Consider the following 17,951-nt stretch of genomic DNA (forward strand, 5'->3'; position numbering starts at 1 on the left):
TATTTAGAGTAATTAGAAAAACATACTAGCAATTAGAGCCCTCATTTATAGGAAATACTTATTGTACATTATTTATCTCTGTTGCATATTTAATTTTTTTTTCCAGATTAAAAATCTATACAGTGTCTCCTCAGTCAGATGTACAAATTTTAATGAAAATAGAAAACAGGAAACAAAACTCTGTCAGGTAAGGTGGTTCTTCAGTTTGTGTGTTTAAGACTTGAAAATAGCGGGAAAGAAATCATACATTTCTTAGTCTTTTATATTATGAATGGAGAGTACATAATCTCATGGATTATTCTTCAGTACGTAATTGCCAGCCATTTATGTCACGTTTTTTAATTTGTTTTTTTATATGTCAGTGCTGACATTTCTGCGCAATTACTGAGTAGTAAATTCAGCTCACTCATACTTGGACAAATTTCTGAAGCTAGGGCACTTAAAGCCAAACTGGTGGAGTAGTGAGTGTGCCTCTACCTGAGCTGAGCCTGAGCTGTTTCAGCAGCAGTCCATGCAAATGTAACAGTGTCTGCAGTGAAGATAGGTTTGTATTAAAATGCTAAATTACTGTGTTGTTCAGTGTTTGCATTCATTCCTTTGTGCAAGTTCCTCTGTGCATGCGTTAACCTCCTCAGGAGAACTGAAGTGATCGTTGAAGAGAGCTGGACTTTTATAAATCACTGCAGCAAAAAATACGCTCTTACCAGCATCCAGCTACTCTGTTTGAAATAACACATTTTTCTCAAAGTTACTAGCTCATCACTCTTCTTGTTACCATATTTCTGGGTGTGGGCTTCAGAATGCAGACTTGCGCAGAATTATTTTTTTCCAGAACAGGCAACATTCTAGAACTTCAAAAGTAAACTTTAGAGAAATATTTTTTAGTTGGTATAAATACCATTTTGACCACTCCACCCTGTTGTCATTGTTCCTGAAAAGGCTATGTATCAGCTTAATGTCATAGCTTATTGTGGTTGACCAGTGATTCCTAGTTAGGGTTCTTTAAAGCACATTCTTTACTTCAAATGTAAGAAATGTAAATAACATGCTTCCAGAAAGCATGGTGTATTATTTCTACGGGGGGAAAAAGGTATAAGAATGGTAGTTGTAGCTGAGCTTCCTGTTTGTGCTGTGTTTTTCCCAGTACTACTCAAAAATTTATAACCTATTTCAGAATTGAAGCCCAAAGTCTTCATTGTTTTGGCTGTTTGTTTGGTTTTTTGTCTTCCCCTCTTTGCAGTCATTATTTGAAATGTGGTTATAACATTTGCCATCAGATTTGCCAGTGAGAAATGTGTTGGGTTTAAGTGAAATTGAAGATTACAGAGCCGTGGCTCATTTATGGAGAGAGAAGACACGAAAGGCCAAAGCTTAATTAGAGTTGAAAATGGGAAGTGTTGTTTCAGATAACAAGAAGGGCTTTTTAAAGTATGTATATTGCAAGAGTAGGTCCAAAGAAAAACTTGACTGATACTTGCTGAAGATGGTCATCTGACTAAGAGGGATGAAGAAGAAGCAAACACATCCACTGTGGTTTTCACCTCAGTCTTTAAGAATATTGATAGACCTTGGGCTGCCCCAACCCCTGAGTCAGAGGGCTACGAGTGTTAAACAGACTTTTGCACAGATTTCTGAAAGACTAGTGTCTGGATGTTTTACATTTAGCTTTAAGAATGGCAAAATTCTGGCTGTTTAGGGTGACAATTTAGAAATGCTGGTATTGTGAGCCACCCTGGAAAGTCCATTGCAGTAGCAACTGGGCAGATGAAGTTTTCTCAGTTCCATTCTGTCTTTTTACTTGGTTCCCCAGTGATCTGTAAAGGCTATTCAGCAGAGGCACTTTAGCCATAGAGGTTGTATGTTGCACCCAAGTAAAGAAGCCTTTTAGAGGTCAGCTCCAGGAAATGAGATCAGAAAGAATTCACCATTTTTTAAATATTTGTAGCAGGCTGTTCTGCTCATCTTTTACTAGCAGTATTTAAGATAGATTCCCAGAGCATGAGCAGCCTCTGTGCCCTGCTCAAGTAATTAACCCAAAATTCAGCAAAACCTGAAAATGCATTCAGCATGCAAGTGCTGTGCATCTTCTTGCAGTACATGAAGGATACATTCAAGCAATGATCTTGAACAGTTATTTGTATTTTAAAAATAAATCACACTCAGGTGAGTTTTTCCCTGGTATTTCAGTTTTCTCATTTTTTCTCATTTCTCGTTTAGAGTGAAAAATATGCTTTTGTAATATAAGGTAAAGTTTACCTTTCAAACTTTTGAAGTCGAGTATGTAAATTGCATAGAAGGCTTGGGGAAAGAAACCAATATAGTATCAAAGTGGAGTGTCTCTTGTGCTTATCAGTTTCTTTTGTTACTTAACGTTTTCCTCTTCTGAAATCTGTACGTTTCCTTAGCTCACAGATTTATTGAGAGAGAATTCTTTTTCATGAGGTTAAATTAAATCCTTAAGTTTGAGCCTCATCAGTATTCCCAGAATCAGCTTTGTTAGTTGGTATCAAAGTCACAGTAATTGGTATTTATCCCACTTAGTGAATGTGAAGTTTAGTTTAAAAGGAAATGTTGAAAGTTAAAATAGGAAAGTTCTGACTTGAGAAACACAGTCCCTCGCTTCGGACGTTTTGTGAGTCTGTTCATAGAGGTTGGTGGAGCAGGCCCAGCTGTGGCAGTGCAGACAGGTCAAGGAAGCAGAATATTGAAAGAAAATTCTTCTTCTGAAAGGAAAGAACAAAGTTTGTTTGAAATTATGGGACTGCGATGTCAGCAGAGAAGCATCTTCTGTCGACACCAGCCGTTTCTCTGCCAGCAGACGCTATCAGTGCAGTTGTACCAGTGTAGTTGTCGTGACAAAGGCTTTATGAGGGAACTCAGATTCTTACCGTAGCTGCATTGCACTTAAGAGAAAATTTATTTTGATTTCTTTTCCTTTTGCACATACACACACACACATACACACGCCCTCCCCAGTTAAATTTATTTGAGGTTATGGCTCTCATTCTATAAATCTTTACCTGGAATTGCAGTGGAAATACTTGCGATTGAAACAGGAGTAGCTTGCTGCTTAGTGGTGTTCAGCATGGGACAAAAGCTGAGCACAGACAGAGCTTTCTCATGTTTCTTTATCTGTTCCTTTAACAGTGGGGGGTTGTTAACTGCTGGTTTGTGTAGCCTTGAGTGCCCCTGTCACCTCAGAGGAATTTCTCATCCTGTGCTATCTCACTCTTCATGATTTTAGGCTGCATGTTCCTATGTGTCAAAATCCTCTTTGGTCACTGTGGGCAAACTGGAGCAGTAGGGTTGGTGCATTCTACAGATACATGCAAGTCTACATGAATGTTATGTTATCCGAAACCTCTCCTGTGTCCACCAGAAAAATTCCTTCTCCACAAGCAGTAGATAATAGGAAGATTGTAAATATACACTGGTGGCTCAGATGTTGTTTTTAGGCTTAGCAAAACCTTTTGAAAAAAATATTTTTCATAGCTCCAGTTATGTGTTATTGAAGAAGTGCAATGGTACTTCAGAGACTATCTAAACAGGATTATTCCGGGTTATAAAATGTTAGTATTCTAGATTTAAGATAAGTATGTTACAGAAGGATTTTAGTGTTTCCTGCAGTTGTTTATGAAACAGGAGTTTGTGGTTTAGTTTTGGCTTTTTTTCTGGGTTTCACAGCAAATGGCCCTTTTAGTTTAAAGGTCCATTGCAGAATGCTTTAAATTTTTGGGGTTTTCTTTTTTCTTTTCTCCAGAAATATAAATCAGCTATGTAGTACAGATTTCTACTTCCTCACAGGAGTTCTGCAGAACTTCAGCAAGGCAACTGGATAAATCCACTGGTGTGCAGATATGATGGATAGCTGCCAAACTACATGGTGCTTGCTTTCTTCTTGTGAGGTGCCTTTTATCATCAGCAGTGACGGTTCTTAGAGAATTTTATGATAAGCTTACTTCTGTCTTCTCTAAAACCAGCTTGTAAGAATTGCCTCCAGTATGAATTGGTTACCTGGGGCAACCTAAGGTACAATCTTTCCCTGTGTCCTTTCCTCCCTAGCTATCACATAATGCTCTATAGCACTGCAACTGTTAACACCACTTGACAGTCTTCTCATTAATTGCATTTTTTTATAAGGAATCTTATGAAGGAGGGTATGAAAAAATGAATGTTACACAACTCTCTTCCTCCTTTAAAATCTTGGTTTGGAAAAAATCTGTGTTTGAATGGGTTATAATAGTTTCCCATTTGGTATGCTTGCTTCTGTCACCTGTTATGCAATATTGAGTTGGTGGTTGGTGTCCATTCTCTCCTCAACTATAACTATTCCAAGAGAGGTTTAACTGCTGCCTCTTGGATGATTTTTACAGCCTGCATTCTTTTATAAAGTAGTCTTTTCTTTGTTCAGGATAAATTAGTGTCCTGACTATCTTCAGTCCTCTATTTGAGATGCCTTCAAAGTGACTTCATATGCTAAGAGTATTGCTTTTTCCACTAAGGAAAGAAAAGATTCAACTGCCAAATTATACAATCTGGTTTGGGAAATACACCTTGTTATTTTCCTGAGAATTGCCTTATTAGGCTTTGTGTAACAAAACCAAATAAATAAACAAAAAAAAACCCAACCTGCAAACAGCCCGCCCCCCAAAAAGAATTCCTAAATCAAACACACCCTTGGTCTTTGTTATAAGTAAGTTAAAGGTTAGAGTTGGGTTTGAGGTGTGGGGTTTTTTGTCATAACTACAGATACTTAATGAAAAGGTTATTTACTCATCTTGTCATATAAGATGATCCTATTTCTAGAAAAGAAATAACCGCAACAGGCTTGGTTTACAGTAGACACTTTAACCTAAGAGACAATTAATTAACTAAATCTTAATGAGGTTAAGCTACACCAAATATCTTCTACTGGGTTGATTAACATCTTGCATGAATCAGGTTTAGATAGTAGCCCGTCTTTAATCATATATATTTAGTTTAATGGAATTTAAAAATTATGCTTTCCTAAACATCTGTGTTTGGTCTCTTATATGGTAATTTTCTTGTCTGTTAATACACTCAGAATGGCATGCAAACATTGTTTCAGAATAAGCTGTTGTAGAGTACTTTGGGGGTTAGAAGATTTCACTAGGTGCTGGCATAATATTGAGGTGCTTGGAAAATAGAGTCTGGTTGGCTATAAAAGTTTTGCAAAGCCTGCTGCTTTCAGTGGACCATATCCTTCAAGGAGCTGGAGTTCAGAGCAACACCAGACTGTATCCTGCAGCTTTGCTGTTGTAAAGCTGCCACACCATCAATGGATGCATGTAGAATCAGTTGGAACTTTGGTTTTTATATCAGTAGTACCAGCACGGCTCATGCTTCACTTACTCAGAAAGCAAAAAATACCAAAAGCATTTTTGTGCTAGTTCCAACATCAAGGGGCTTCTTACTCACTGTGGTGACATTGGCTGGTGCACATGAGAATGCTGGCATGTTTGCCACTTAATTTTTGTGGACCACAGGGAAAAAAATCCATTAAAATACTACCAGAGGTTCTTCTTTACTAAATGCCATTGCTTTATGGTGGTGAACACTTATTTTGCACTAACTGATCCAGTGCAGTTGCTTCCCAGAAGGCTGGATGATGTTAGTAATTTTGGAGCACTTCCCTGTCTCAAGATCAGCTGGCAGAAATGAGTTATTTCCTTGGATGACTGAGTTCTGTGCTCAAAGAGAATTTTCTTTTGTAGTCTATTGTTTTTAAATAGCTAAGAGTTAGATCACATTTGTAGGTCGCAGTAGTTCACAGTAATAGATTTAGGAAGATGAAGTAAGTTTTTTGCTCTAGTGTGTGCAAATATGCCAGCAGACTTTTAGAAAATCAGCCTGGAATTCAAAGAGTAATATAAATGTAATGGAACCAGATAATTTTAAATGTACATATTGGTTGTTTATTTTCTTGTCATTAAAAGCATCCATTAGATACCAGTTTTGTCAGGAATTTTAAGATTATAAAAAGCTTGTTATAATTAAATATGCTGCAAGATAACCTCAAATATCGGTAATGTTTTCCTTAATTTTTCATACTGTCTTCCTAGGGCACTTCCTTCTGCATTATCATTTGTGAATAACTTCATGGAAAACCAACAGAGTTTATAGTCTTTGCTTTTTGCTTTTCATACATAACTCAGTTGCTTTAAAAAGTCACTCCTATTAGGGTGGTACATGGACCAGTTCTTTTTATCATTGTATTACAACCTCATTTCAAAAGTACTACTTCATCTAGGAAAACAAATGTGCTAGAATTGGCACATTTCAAGCATTATTTCCTCCTCTGCATTTTCCACAAATGTTGAAAAGCGTGGGGTGGTTTATTTAACATTTTCTACTCTTTGTTAGGAGGCAATTTCTTTTCACATTTGCATAGTATGTGGTACACATGAGACAGGAATTAAGGATACAAATCCCTGGATGAACTTCTGGCCTTGGCATGAGTTGGAAAAGACCCCAAGCTGCCTTTAACCTATGCCAGCAGAAGATTGACAGTAGAATTCATTACTCCTCTGTAGCTCGCAGCAGCTGGCACAAAAGCAGCTCTGCCAGCTTTACAAAAGCAGGGAGCTAGCTTACAGTAGCCATTCTTCACAACTGTAGTCAGGCTCTGGTGACTTTGTACTGTTCAAGGGGAAATAGAATTTGGGCTGTAGTCTGTTTCTTAAACACAGCGCTGCTATGTATTAATACTTGCTGCTGTTCTTTCCTGGAGTGTTGGGTTTTGTTTTGAGGGGGTTTTATTAAAACTCCAGCTTTTTTTACTGAGTGCTGTGTTACATTTTCTTGTGGTCATTTCAGGCTTTCTAGTTCTGTTTTGCAGCCATTTCAGTGTCATTTTTCACATGCTTCTCCTTTATCTGAACATTAGTGTCTCTGCTGACAAAAATAATGCAGAGCATCAAATGCCAGGATACACAGCTTTTACTGTAAAAAAGAGTCACTTTTCCTTCCTATCTACTTATGTTTTTCATTGAAATCCTGTATTACACAATATAGATGGAAAGCAGAAAACTAGTCATTGCTGAGTATAAGCCGCATGTATGGTCTGAATCTGTAGCATCCATAGCCAAATGTTTATGATGTCTGACTGCAATTACTTGACCTTTGAGAAGATTTTTGGGATGATTCCAAAAACAAACCCAGAATTTGCCCATTTTACTAGCTTGGGCAATCATTAATTTCTTTTTTCTTGAAAGGGATTCCTTTATGAACCAGCAGGCGCCTGTTTTTTAAAATAACAATCCAGGGTTTTGTAACCCATGCTGAATTCTTCTGGATGAACTGTTTTATAATTGATGGTATTGCATTAGGGTTTCTGGAGTGTCACAGCTAGATAGTTGCTGAGACATCTATTGCACAAAGATTTATTTGAAACTATAGCCTCTGCTCCAAAGTTCTGCTGTCTGTATTGCAGCAAGCTAGATCCAGACCACTTACAGAGAGGGAGTATGTGGCTAAGTAAAGAGGTGGAGGATGAGATGGTAATAGAAGTGCTAGTGTTGACTTCATCCAGTGGTTTGTCAGTCTAGTTATCTGAATGTTCTGTAAGCACCACAGAGAGACCTGAGGACCTGAAGACCCTTCATGCATGCAAAGCAGGTAGGCAAACTCAAAATTTGAAAACAAAACTGTATACAGCAGCCTCTTTTCTCCATCGTAACTGGGCTTGAAATGTGGAAGCAGCACACCCAGCACATGCACAAGCAGATTTTTCTCTTCTTTCTCTGAGGAGCTGTGCATCTAGGAAAGACTTTTTCAAGCACAAATCTTGCAGTTTGCTCCAGGCTGCCATCTCTGCTATGGAACAGAGTGGAACTTACGTGTATATATGTACTATGTAATGTATGTATGGTATGGAAAATGCCTTCATTGAAATCTGCATACTGCGTAGCATGCACATATAGGGCAGACTTGAAAGCAAGAGGAAGGGCCATGAAATCCAAGAAAAGATTGCAGCTGGAAAACCCCTGTTTGAATAATCTGTTGCCCCTGGCTAGAAGAAGGAGCTGGTAAAAATGTGCTGTAGAGCAGAAATAATGTTCAAACCATTTGTCCTGTTCCAGTCCAGCATAAATGTTGTGAGATACATCAAGGGGTTTAATTCAGCTGCATGTGGGTTGCTGTGAAAATATCTTTTTCTGAAGGAAAAGGAGGATTTACTGCTAGTTTCTTGAAAGAAGACAACATAGTGAGATGCTGACTTCAGTTCTGGGGGCCAGGCAGCATGGGGAGGCTGGAGTAAGAGGCTTCTAGGTGCAAAGATACAAACGTCTTCATGAGCAGTTGAAGTTACAGGCTGAACTTGAAAACTGCAGTGCTGTGAAACATGGCAATGTAGCCATCAGCATTTTCACAAAGGCAGAGTAGAGAACCTTTTCATGTTCCAGGCGGGAATGAGAAAAGCTGTTATTTCCTCCTGAGGCTGCCAAAGGGGAATCCCTCTCTTTTTTATTCTTCCTTGACGGAAATGAGTTAGGGCTGATTGTTTCAACCTCACCAAGGAGGGAGTTGACCTTCCTGCTTGTTCGCCAGAAAAATAATTTGTTTTCTTTATTTCATAGCTTTTCCTTGTCATTGTGAAGCGTGAGTAACCCCTTAAAGGAAAGTTTATGGCACTGTGATTCCCATAAATAAATATAAATGTATAGACATTTTTCCACTGTTTAGTACACAGTGTAGAAGATGTTCAGGCTATCTCCATGTAAGCTAAATTCGAAAGTTAGAATTTGCTGTCTAGGGATCCAAAATTAGAGAAGTGTCCATTCTTCCTGTTCATGAAGGGGAGGTTTATTAGATTAACGCAAGTGCAATAACAAAAGTATTGCCAATTTCCCAGGACTGATTTCTCATCAGTTCGATATTTCGGTTTATCAGTGCACTGCTTGCTTATATTAAGTTGTCAAACGAGAGTTGACCTGTTAGTTTTCCAAACTCAATGTATTAAGAATTTTGCATTGAATCTTTTGGTATTCCTTGGTGTACACCCCCACCTCAAAAAAATATTTACACTAATGTTTCATGAGGCTGTGTGCAGACTACTGTAGTTAAAGTAGGCTTAGGATATTTGTTTTTTCTCCATGATTATGCCAGTATTTGATTAATGGTAGAAGTTACATATTTTTACTTCCCTGCATTTTTGGGGAACCACCCACGGCTTTCACTTCAGCTAAGGATGCTACTAATATCTTTTCAGCTTTTGAAACTTCAGGCTTTTATCTTCAGTAGTCAACTCACTCTCTTCTAATAACTTTTCCCTTGTGAAATTTCATATTCCCTTTAGGCCTTCTGGTTATTCATTAGAGTGTTTTATTTCTTTATCTCAGTCATACAGTAGCTTTACACAATTGTGGTATACCCTTCTTCGGTATGTCTGCTCTGTACCATGTAAAGATTTCTAAACCCTGAGCTTTTGAGAAGTTTGTAAAGCTGCCTGGCTTTGCAGATAAAGTAAATTCCTGTATGTCTAAAGGACTGTTGCCATGATGCACTTGAATTACAGCATCTTTACTTGCTGTTGGATTGTGTTACTTCTTTTCATTATGTCTTACGAGATGGGGAAAGTATTTGCTTTCTTGAAATTCAGTATCACTTTACTTCTGTATTTGAACCAAATTCTACCAAATCCAAGAAACTGCCATTTGCTAGTTTCACATTTTCCTTCTCTTTTGTTGTACCTTCTCCCATGACTAAAAGAGGCAGAAAGGTTTGTACTTCAGTTAATCTTTGGATCATTATTGTGCATCCTAAACCCTTTTACCACATCACTCTCAATGCTCAGTCCACTAAATTGTTGCAACAGATGCCTTATCTGCTTTCTTGGGTTTGTCATCAGTTGATGGATTTTTCCATGATAGTCATTAAACAACTTTTACTGTGTTTTTCTTTTTGTTCAATTGCATCGTTCTCTAGAGGTTTAGACAAGGACAGCTGTGTGCTTCTACAGTGACATACTTGTAGTCTTATTTTGCTTATCACTTCTTTCCATTAACTGCTTTGTATACTTTCTAGGGTAAAAGTGAACAAAACGTTAAATCTTTCTGGACATGTACTATTGTGCCAAATAACTTAGATGACAATTGGTGTTCCTGCTGTCTTCACCTGGGTATTGCTATTTTTTTATTCCAGGATGTTTTAACTCTCTGAAATATGTTTACAGGAAGAGGGTGGTTTGGGTTTTGTTGTTTGGTTGGGGGCTTTTTTTGGAGGGGGGAGGCGGTGGGGGCGAGGTCCCATTTTACACTTCAGTTTTCAGCAGTTCTTAGATTTCCTTAGTGGAAGGGCCTCATTCAGCCCATAAAAGAGAGGAGACTGTGGATTGTTATGGCTTGTCTTAATAGGGTCTTTGTTTACAGATGATCAGTGGCTGAAACATGGCAAGGTAAAGGTTCATGATTGTCTTGGTTTTATGTGTTCTGTAAATTTAGGTGTAGTTAGGAGATAGTAGTAATGCCTGAGATTCTTTCATGGTGTGCTGGCAGCTTTTCTTCCTGTGCTTTTTTAGTTATTTAGTTTTTTAGTTTTAGCCCTCTAGCAGGACTTGGAAGCCAAAAGGTTGATACGAGGTTTCTTTTCCCTTGTGAACATCTATTGAGGCAAATTATGGAGGTCCTAGACCAGGGCAAAAACCATAGACCAGGAGTGGAAGAAGGAGATAGCAGGGTTTAAAATATTTGTGTGTATTGCAGTATACTATTTTTTCATATGAAAAGATTAACTTGAACTTGGTTCCTGTCACACTTCCTTAGGAGTATTCAGAGTAATCTTTCATATTGTTTCAGCTATTGATGAGAATTAGTTACAAAGGAAGTGTTAAGGGAAGTCATTTCTGGTTTTGTTTGTAAAGTCTCTGCTTGTTTGCTCATGGAATTTTCTAATTCTTTTTCACACATGTGGACTAACAAAACTGACTGTGTTCCAGATTTTTAGAATGTCAGAATTCTAGTTAGACAAAGTTAAACATAGAAATTGTGCCTTTTTTCAGTACGTTGTGTTTACTTTCTGCCATATAAGTTTTCTTTCATACCTAATCCAAGAGTGCATTTCACTACTTCCATGTTCACCAAATCATAACCACACGAAGAGGTTATTCACCACTTAGGAATGAAAGTCCCATGTGTTAGCTATTATCTTCGCTGTGCTGCAGCACTTCAGAATGAGTGCTTGGGAGAGACTTTATGTGCTGTACCCAGCCTTTTACTCTCTTCCAGGCAAATGCAGATACCTAGGAAATGCTACTTTCTTTTGCTTGGGGGTGGAAGAAAAAGATCTTTGTTCTTCTCATAAGTTAGCAGAAGTTTAATTGTGGGTTTTGAGGACTAGGCCCAAAATAGATAGCATGATTTATTGTATCTGAATTATGCCAAGTAAATACCTCGATGTTTCCACTCAGTTCTAGGAAGAAAAGTCATCCTTGTTTAAAATATGTGCAAGGATTTTTGTTGATCTCTCTCCCAGGAAAATTATGAACGTCATTATACAAATATGCATTTTAGTAATATTTAAAATTATTTAGACAGTTAAACTGTTTGTCCTCTTTTCAGGGTCTAGAAGACTAAACTAAAATAACATGGTTACAATTTATCTTTAATTCCAGATTACAGATTTTTCTTTATTATTAGTATTAAAATCAAAGTTCCTGTAGATGACATTCAGGAAAAGCTGATCAGCAGGGAATTTCCTGCTGTCTGAATACATGGAGATAAGTTATGCCACTGTGATGATAGCCACAGGTTCCATTTGAGGGGAGCTAGTTGTGATGCAGTGACCTAATACAGCATTCCTGCCTGTGGGGACAGATTAGGAGACTGAATCGTTGAATTCCTGGAAGGTGGTAGAGTAACTATAGATAGTGAAACCAGACTGTGCAGAAACTCAGAGTTGCTGTCAGAAGTGCCACGTGAATCTCAGCGTTTTGTGGAAGGTAACAAAGCCATTCGTAGGGTAAATGTAGCAGTTTATATGGGAACTGGTGTGGGATTGCTGAACCTTGTTACATTTTCTCAGTCATCAGAATTGGTGTAAGCTTTTAAACTGCCTGCTGGCAGGGAAATTTTATTTCATTCTTGTCCTTTAAAAAGCAGTTGTCCTTGTTACATTCCAGCTAAAATCAAAAGCTGTTGTCTGCTAAAATTGTCTGTTTGTGGTCCTTACAATTGGAATCATCTTCTTAAGAAGAAGTCCAGGCATATTTCTTGCTTCGTGACATGGGCATAAAGTCTTGCTCGCTGCAAGAAAATCATCAGGGAAGTGTATTATTAGATGGTGGGTGTAGGACAAGGAGGCCAAGAGAATGTATGGAAGTGAGGGAGAAAATAGTGGAAAGTAAATACCAGGGAGGAAAGAAGGAAGGGAAGAGTGCAGTGGGAAGGCCCATAGAATACAGGGATTGGGAAGCCATAGCACAGACAATTTATATGACCTGGGCAGTAGGAGAAAAGAGAAAGGAAAACGAGGGAAGGTTTAAAAGAAAGATGTGAACAGAGGGTGTTATAGCAATGGTTCTCTCAGGGTGCTTAGTTCATTCAGAGCCAGACATGTCTTCAAATCTATCCTGTTACGAAGAGCTGAAGCACAGCCTCAGTTAAGTCGGTTCCTGCAACTGGCCCTGGAGCATGGAAGAGTGTGGGTGAAAGGACAGACTTGTGCTGGTTACCATTCATTTTACTGGGTTGTCACCTGAAATGGACAGTGAAGGAAGGGCCTGAAGAAGGTTGCAGCTCATTATGGGTACTTACTGAGCAGGCTGTGCAGTCCCAGTGATACAGGACAAGCAGGTTAAAACAGTGATAATCAGATATTACCAGATACTCTTTTATCAGGTTTCCCTGCTCTATCTTCTACCTGTGGGGAGACCACTTCCCTGCAAATACATGGGAGGGCCTGCATTCCAATGTTACCCTATATCCTCAGCTCATCTTGGTAAATAATCACTACATGAAGTTAAAAGACTTGTAAAAATGGCATTTCATTTTTCTCCAAACAGGTCTAGCTTTTCCATAAGTAAAAATTGAAATGATGTGTGAGTATACAGGCTTCTGGAAACGCCTTACAGGACAGCCAGGTCTCTGTTGTTCACTCTGATACATGACTTTGTTCCAGTTCTGGGATAAAATTGGGAAGGTTTTTATTATGGCAAAGTCTTTCAGAGAGAACCTGAAAAATCAAGTCTTGCTCGGGAGCCATCCTGCATTAGACTTTGGAATTGAGTTACGTCCTGCATTAGACTTTGGAATAGTTTTCTTTTGGGATCTTTTAATTATTCACAGTCAAGGAAGAGGTTGGCAGGTGGATTAGCAGGAAACCTCAACTTGTATATGAAGTAGGGAATGTGGTAGGCTAAGGTCTTTTGGATAGCATAGACAATAACAGCAAAGTTTAAAAAAAGTATTAAACTCCTTTGTTATATTTTCCTTGAAATTTACAACCCGCATTATGCACTAAAGTTTTAGATGTTTTCTCTGTCAGTGTCAACCAGTAAAATGTATTTTAAAAGCAAAAAAGATAAAGCTCTGAGTCCGTTGATCTAACACTTCAGTAATTTACTATCATAAAATAGTTTTAAGTACAAATGTTTTATCTTATGCCAAGCTGGACACTAAAGATGTTTTGTCTAAAAAATGAGATAGTGGAAAGTGTATTGTGGCATGTGAATTACTTTAGCTTCTTGGTGGTAAAAGTTTGCTTAACCAGAAAAGAATGTGTTGAGGTCCTTGCCAAAGGAAAGGTATTGCCATACTTTGCATTTAGACCACTGTAAATAAAGCAGTAAATATGTTTCTGTTCATGTGTGTTAATCCACACGTTATGAATGTATTCATTCAATAAGAAATGTAATATACTGTTATCCCTTTTAAAAGGTTTCAGTAAGAAGAGGTCATGGTTACTTTGGGTTGAGGGAAACATGAAACCAAATATTTTCATGGTGATTGAAGTTGAATATGAGAAATAGTTTTTACTCTAACTAAGTTTCCCTTAAATCCCAAGAACTCAAATCCTGTTTTACCTTCAGTATTCTTCTTGTGTGCTGACTCCTCTGATGTACCGTTCTTAATCATGCATTGCTGTAAATCATAAAGTATATGATTTCTTTCACCCATCTGGTGTTGGTTTTGGCAAAAGAAAACCAACTGCATAATATGTTAATGATCAGAGGAGGCAGAGCAGCTATGGGTAATACTCCACTTATTGCTTGCAGTATGTTTTGGTTTTGAACTTCATGACTTCAACATACAATAGCTTATTAGTAATTTAATAATGTTGATTGCGGTGTAATAATATCAGAGCATCTGTTGGATGCTGCAGTTATGGCAAGTGAAAGAAAGGGGTTTTCTTTCAGAGGGCTTTGAAATATCCCTCCCTGTCGCCAAAAACCCATGTCCAGGTTTCCAGTTAGAGAATTGGGAGAGATTATTACAATTCTAGGAAATAATCATGAGAAGACGCTCGGTTTGCTTTCTATTATTGTGGTATCATATGTTACATACCTGGCTTCATCCTCCAGGGTGAAGAGCAGCCCTTTTCTGACAAAGGTAGCACACACACACATGGGGATTTCTACAGGGAATTTCTTGCAGATAAGCAGTGATTTGCTTAGCATAAATGGGGATATTGTACCATCTTTTAGAAACTAGTGTCCCAGTGTTCTGGATATTGGAGTGCTTCTACAAAAACAGAGCTCTTAGTGCTTCCAGTGTACCTTTGCTTTAGTAATTTTACAGGTACACTTTTTATTTCATCTTCCCTGTACTTTACTGGTAATTCATAAGCAAATGTGTTAAATAAGGTGCATTACTAACCATGTGAATTAAACCTGTAGTGTTAAAGCCCATAAGTAGAACATTAAGTGTTATTTTAAATTTAGAATCTGATTTTGGTAAATATATCCATTTTGGTAACCCCATGTCCATATCTGATTTTGGTAAAAGTACTTGGTAAGTACCCATAAACCATTTCAGCCCTTAGAGAAGTTTGACTTTGACTCTCCTCCTAGATGTCAGGAGGGTTTAAAAAAAAAATGTAGTTCAATAATAAGACTGTATCTATAACATTTGAATCGTAAGATAGTTCTTCTGAACACAGTATCATCTGAAAATCCTGTGATTTGGCAGAAAGCTTCTCTTCTTTCCTCCCCCTCTCTCCACAAAAAAAAAAAAGTGTACATCATGTCCTTTGTGGTATTAAAATTCAAAATGAACTTCCCTGTTATTTTTAAGGTACTATGAACTGGATGCCAGAAGAAGCCTTCTAGACAATTTGAAAGGCAAAGTAATAATTGAGTATCCAACATTTTTTGTGGTCTTGAAAACATTGAAGAATGACATGGTGATTCTTGGCCAAGGTAAGTATTTATTTCCTGTTTTACTATACTTAGATATTTTAGTTAAATAAACAACAATTAAGGATGTGCCTGTTAATGATGCTGGGAACGTGCAGTATGTCTTGTATTTCCCTCTGAATCTAAAAGTTTGCTATTAAAAAAGGTGTTACGAATGCTCTGTCTTAAAACTGCTGGCTGGTAGCTTACATCCATAACCTGTATGGTGTATGTATTTTTAGCCACTAAGGTGAAGCAACTCTTCAGACTTGTTCTAAATTTTGAATGTAGCAAAGTTTGACAGAGTTGGTTATTTCTAAAAAGCAAAGCTGTTTGGGAAGGTGATTCGTAAGTAAAGCCTGCTGATCATTCAAATGAATTGTTCTCCATTATTTCCTAGTATAACTCCTAACACTGGACAAGTAATTCTGAATTACAGGTTAGTTACTAGAAATCATAATGGTAAGGTAGCTTTTCAGATGGGTTAAAAGCACAATGTTATCTTTCAAGAAGTACTTTGTTGAGGGATGACTTTCATCTTGTAGTCAACTTAGAGGAGAGTCCAGGTCTAGCAGGAATTTGTAATTTAGTTTTGAAGGTAATTTCCATCCTTCTGCCAGTATAAAGGCTTTGTGTCCCACCTTCATTTTCTGCAATCAGTGCCCTTGTTTTTCAGTCCCCCTGCTAGTCACCTTAGTTACGAAATCCCATACTCTTCAGTGATGAGCCCATCTGTAATTTTTAAAGATTTCTAAAAAAAAAAAGCTTTAAAGTATGTTTGCAATGGCTATTTCCTTGTGGCAGCTCAGTCATGGCTCTATGTGAATATAATTTGACTGAATAAATGAGAGACTGAGAATATTGTGCCAGTCATATTAAACTTCCATGGATCTCCTCTGTTCTGGCTAGTCAACATTAAATGATCCACTGGAGCAGTCTGCTCTCAGAACACCAGCATGTAAACATGTATTGTGCTATGCACTGCAAGAGCTTCTGAGAGTGAGACACCATGCCAGGGGATAAGGTAAAGAGTCTTGTCTGAGCAACTAGGTATACTGATATTCACCGTATGTGAATACGGTGTACATACATACACTCAAGTAAAAGAAAATGAGATACTTTCAGTTTATCTTGAGCTACATCCCTTGCTTTTCAGTAGTCAGCCCTATTCCCATGACTTAGATGTCAGGAGGGAATAACAATCGGCTCATGAACTTAATCTGAACAGGGTGGTGGTTGTTGTCCCCTGAGCTAGTAAGGAGGTTGTCCTTTTAAGGGTATAGATTCAGATAAGTGTTGATTGAATAACTGTATTCTGAGGTCGTGCTGCCACACAGCTAGCTGGTTCTGTAAAAGGCAGAGTAGAAAGGCAAAGGAAGCAAGAGCCAGTAATAGCTGGGGAAGTGCCGATGTCTCTGTACCACAGCAGTGCGAGTGTGTGTCTTCAGGATCTTCAAGAGTAATCCCTTCTTCTGCTGCAGGGATTATTCAGTTAGCAGTCACCCCTGGAAGTGGTGTTTGGGGAGCACTGGCACTGTTTTGGGAACCAATAATTTTCTTAATTATTTTTTGAACTGTTTCTATAGATTCTGTAAAAATAAGTGCGTAGCTCCCTATTCAGATGTCTTAATGACATCTGCAATAGATGACAGCTAATGGCAAAAATAGCATGATTTTCACAACTTTTATCATAATGTGGTTTTGTACATCTTATCAGTTAACATACTAACACTTCAGCCTTGAGTTTAGTTTGGACCCTGTGTTCTTGGAGCTTTTTCTGTTGAGTGAAAGCCTGCCACAGTAACTCCAGATTCTGTCAGGAAAAGCATGTTCAGAACAATATAAAAATGTGAGGGCTTTTTTGTTACTATTGCTCCACCTGAAGACAAAGTACCACTTTTGCTTAAGTGTGGCACAATCACAGTACTCTTCTGTTGTGTGTCATCTTTACAGAATAAAGGAGAAAAACCAGTAAATACTGTTTGCTTTACCAGTTGCATTCACATATAATTGCTAAGAGTGAAAATAGTGGGTTCACCTCTAGACCTCTCCAGGGAGAAGTCTGTTGTAATGAGGGAGATACTTCACTCCCATCTGCCAAGAAGTGACCTTTCTGCCGCAGCATCGTCTGTGTTTCTTACAGTGCAGTTTCTTAGTCATTTATGGCTCTTTGTATCAGGTGCATGTCCTCCTAATCCATTCATGCTGCTCATGCTTATTCTATCTCTACCAATACTGCTTTTCCTTTCTGCCTTCTCCAGTGCACCCGGAGGGACACTTGTCTCAGAGCGCCTGTCCGGCTGACCTCCCTTTCACATTCCATGCAGACAGCTGCCACACTGATGAGTGGATGTCTGGCAGGGTGTCTGCTGGAGCACAGGGGCTCTAACTACCATAGTTCCCCAGACTCTGTTTGCAAAGGACGCAGGCTAGAACAAGAGACAAAGTCTTGTGGGAATCTGACTGCTAAAGTATCGTTTCTTTACTGAGCAATCTCAGATCTGCCCCCTTTCCCCAGGAAGAACTCTGCTTTCATAGCCGCAGCAACAGGCACATGCATGAAAATCACCATTCCCCCCATGATTCAAGTTACTACCCC

At 38.3% G+C, this 17,951-nt stretch overlaps 1 protein-coding gene across 1 annotated transcript in view; it reads left to right on the forward strand.

Moving 5' to 3' along the window:
* ZNHIT6 (zinc finger HIT-type containing 6) overlaps positions 1-17,951 on the forward strand; it is a 33,547-nt gene that overhangs the window by 12,974 nt on the left and 2,622 nt on the right. Inside the window, exons 8-9 of the mRNA XM_062606514.1 lie at positions 107-187; positions 15,252-15,376. Coding sequence (XP_062462498.1) covers positions 107-187; positions 15,252-15,376 — 206 coding nt within the window. The remainder of the gene's footprint in view (positions 1-106; positions 188-15,251; positions 15,377-17,951) is intronic.

Source organism: Pezoporus occidentalis, unplaced genomic scaffold, assembly GCF_034315485.1.
Source record: "Pezoporus occidentalis ecotype Australia unplaced genomic scaffold, CSIRO_AGI_Poc_V1 ctg97, whole genome shotgun sequence".
Lineage (NCBI taxonomy): Eukaryota > Metazoa > Chordata > Aves > Psittaciformes > Psittacidae > Pezoporus > Pezoporus occidentalis.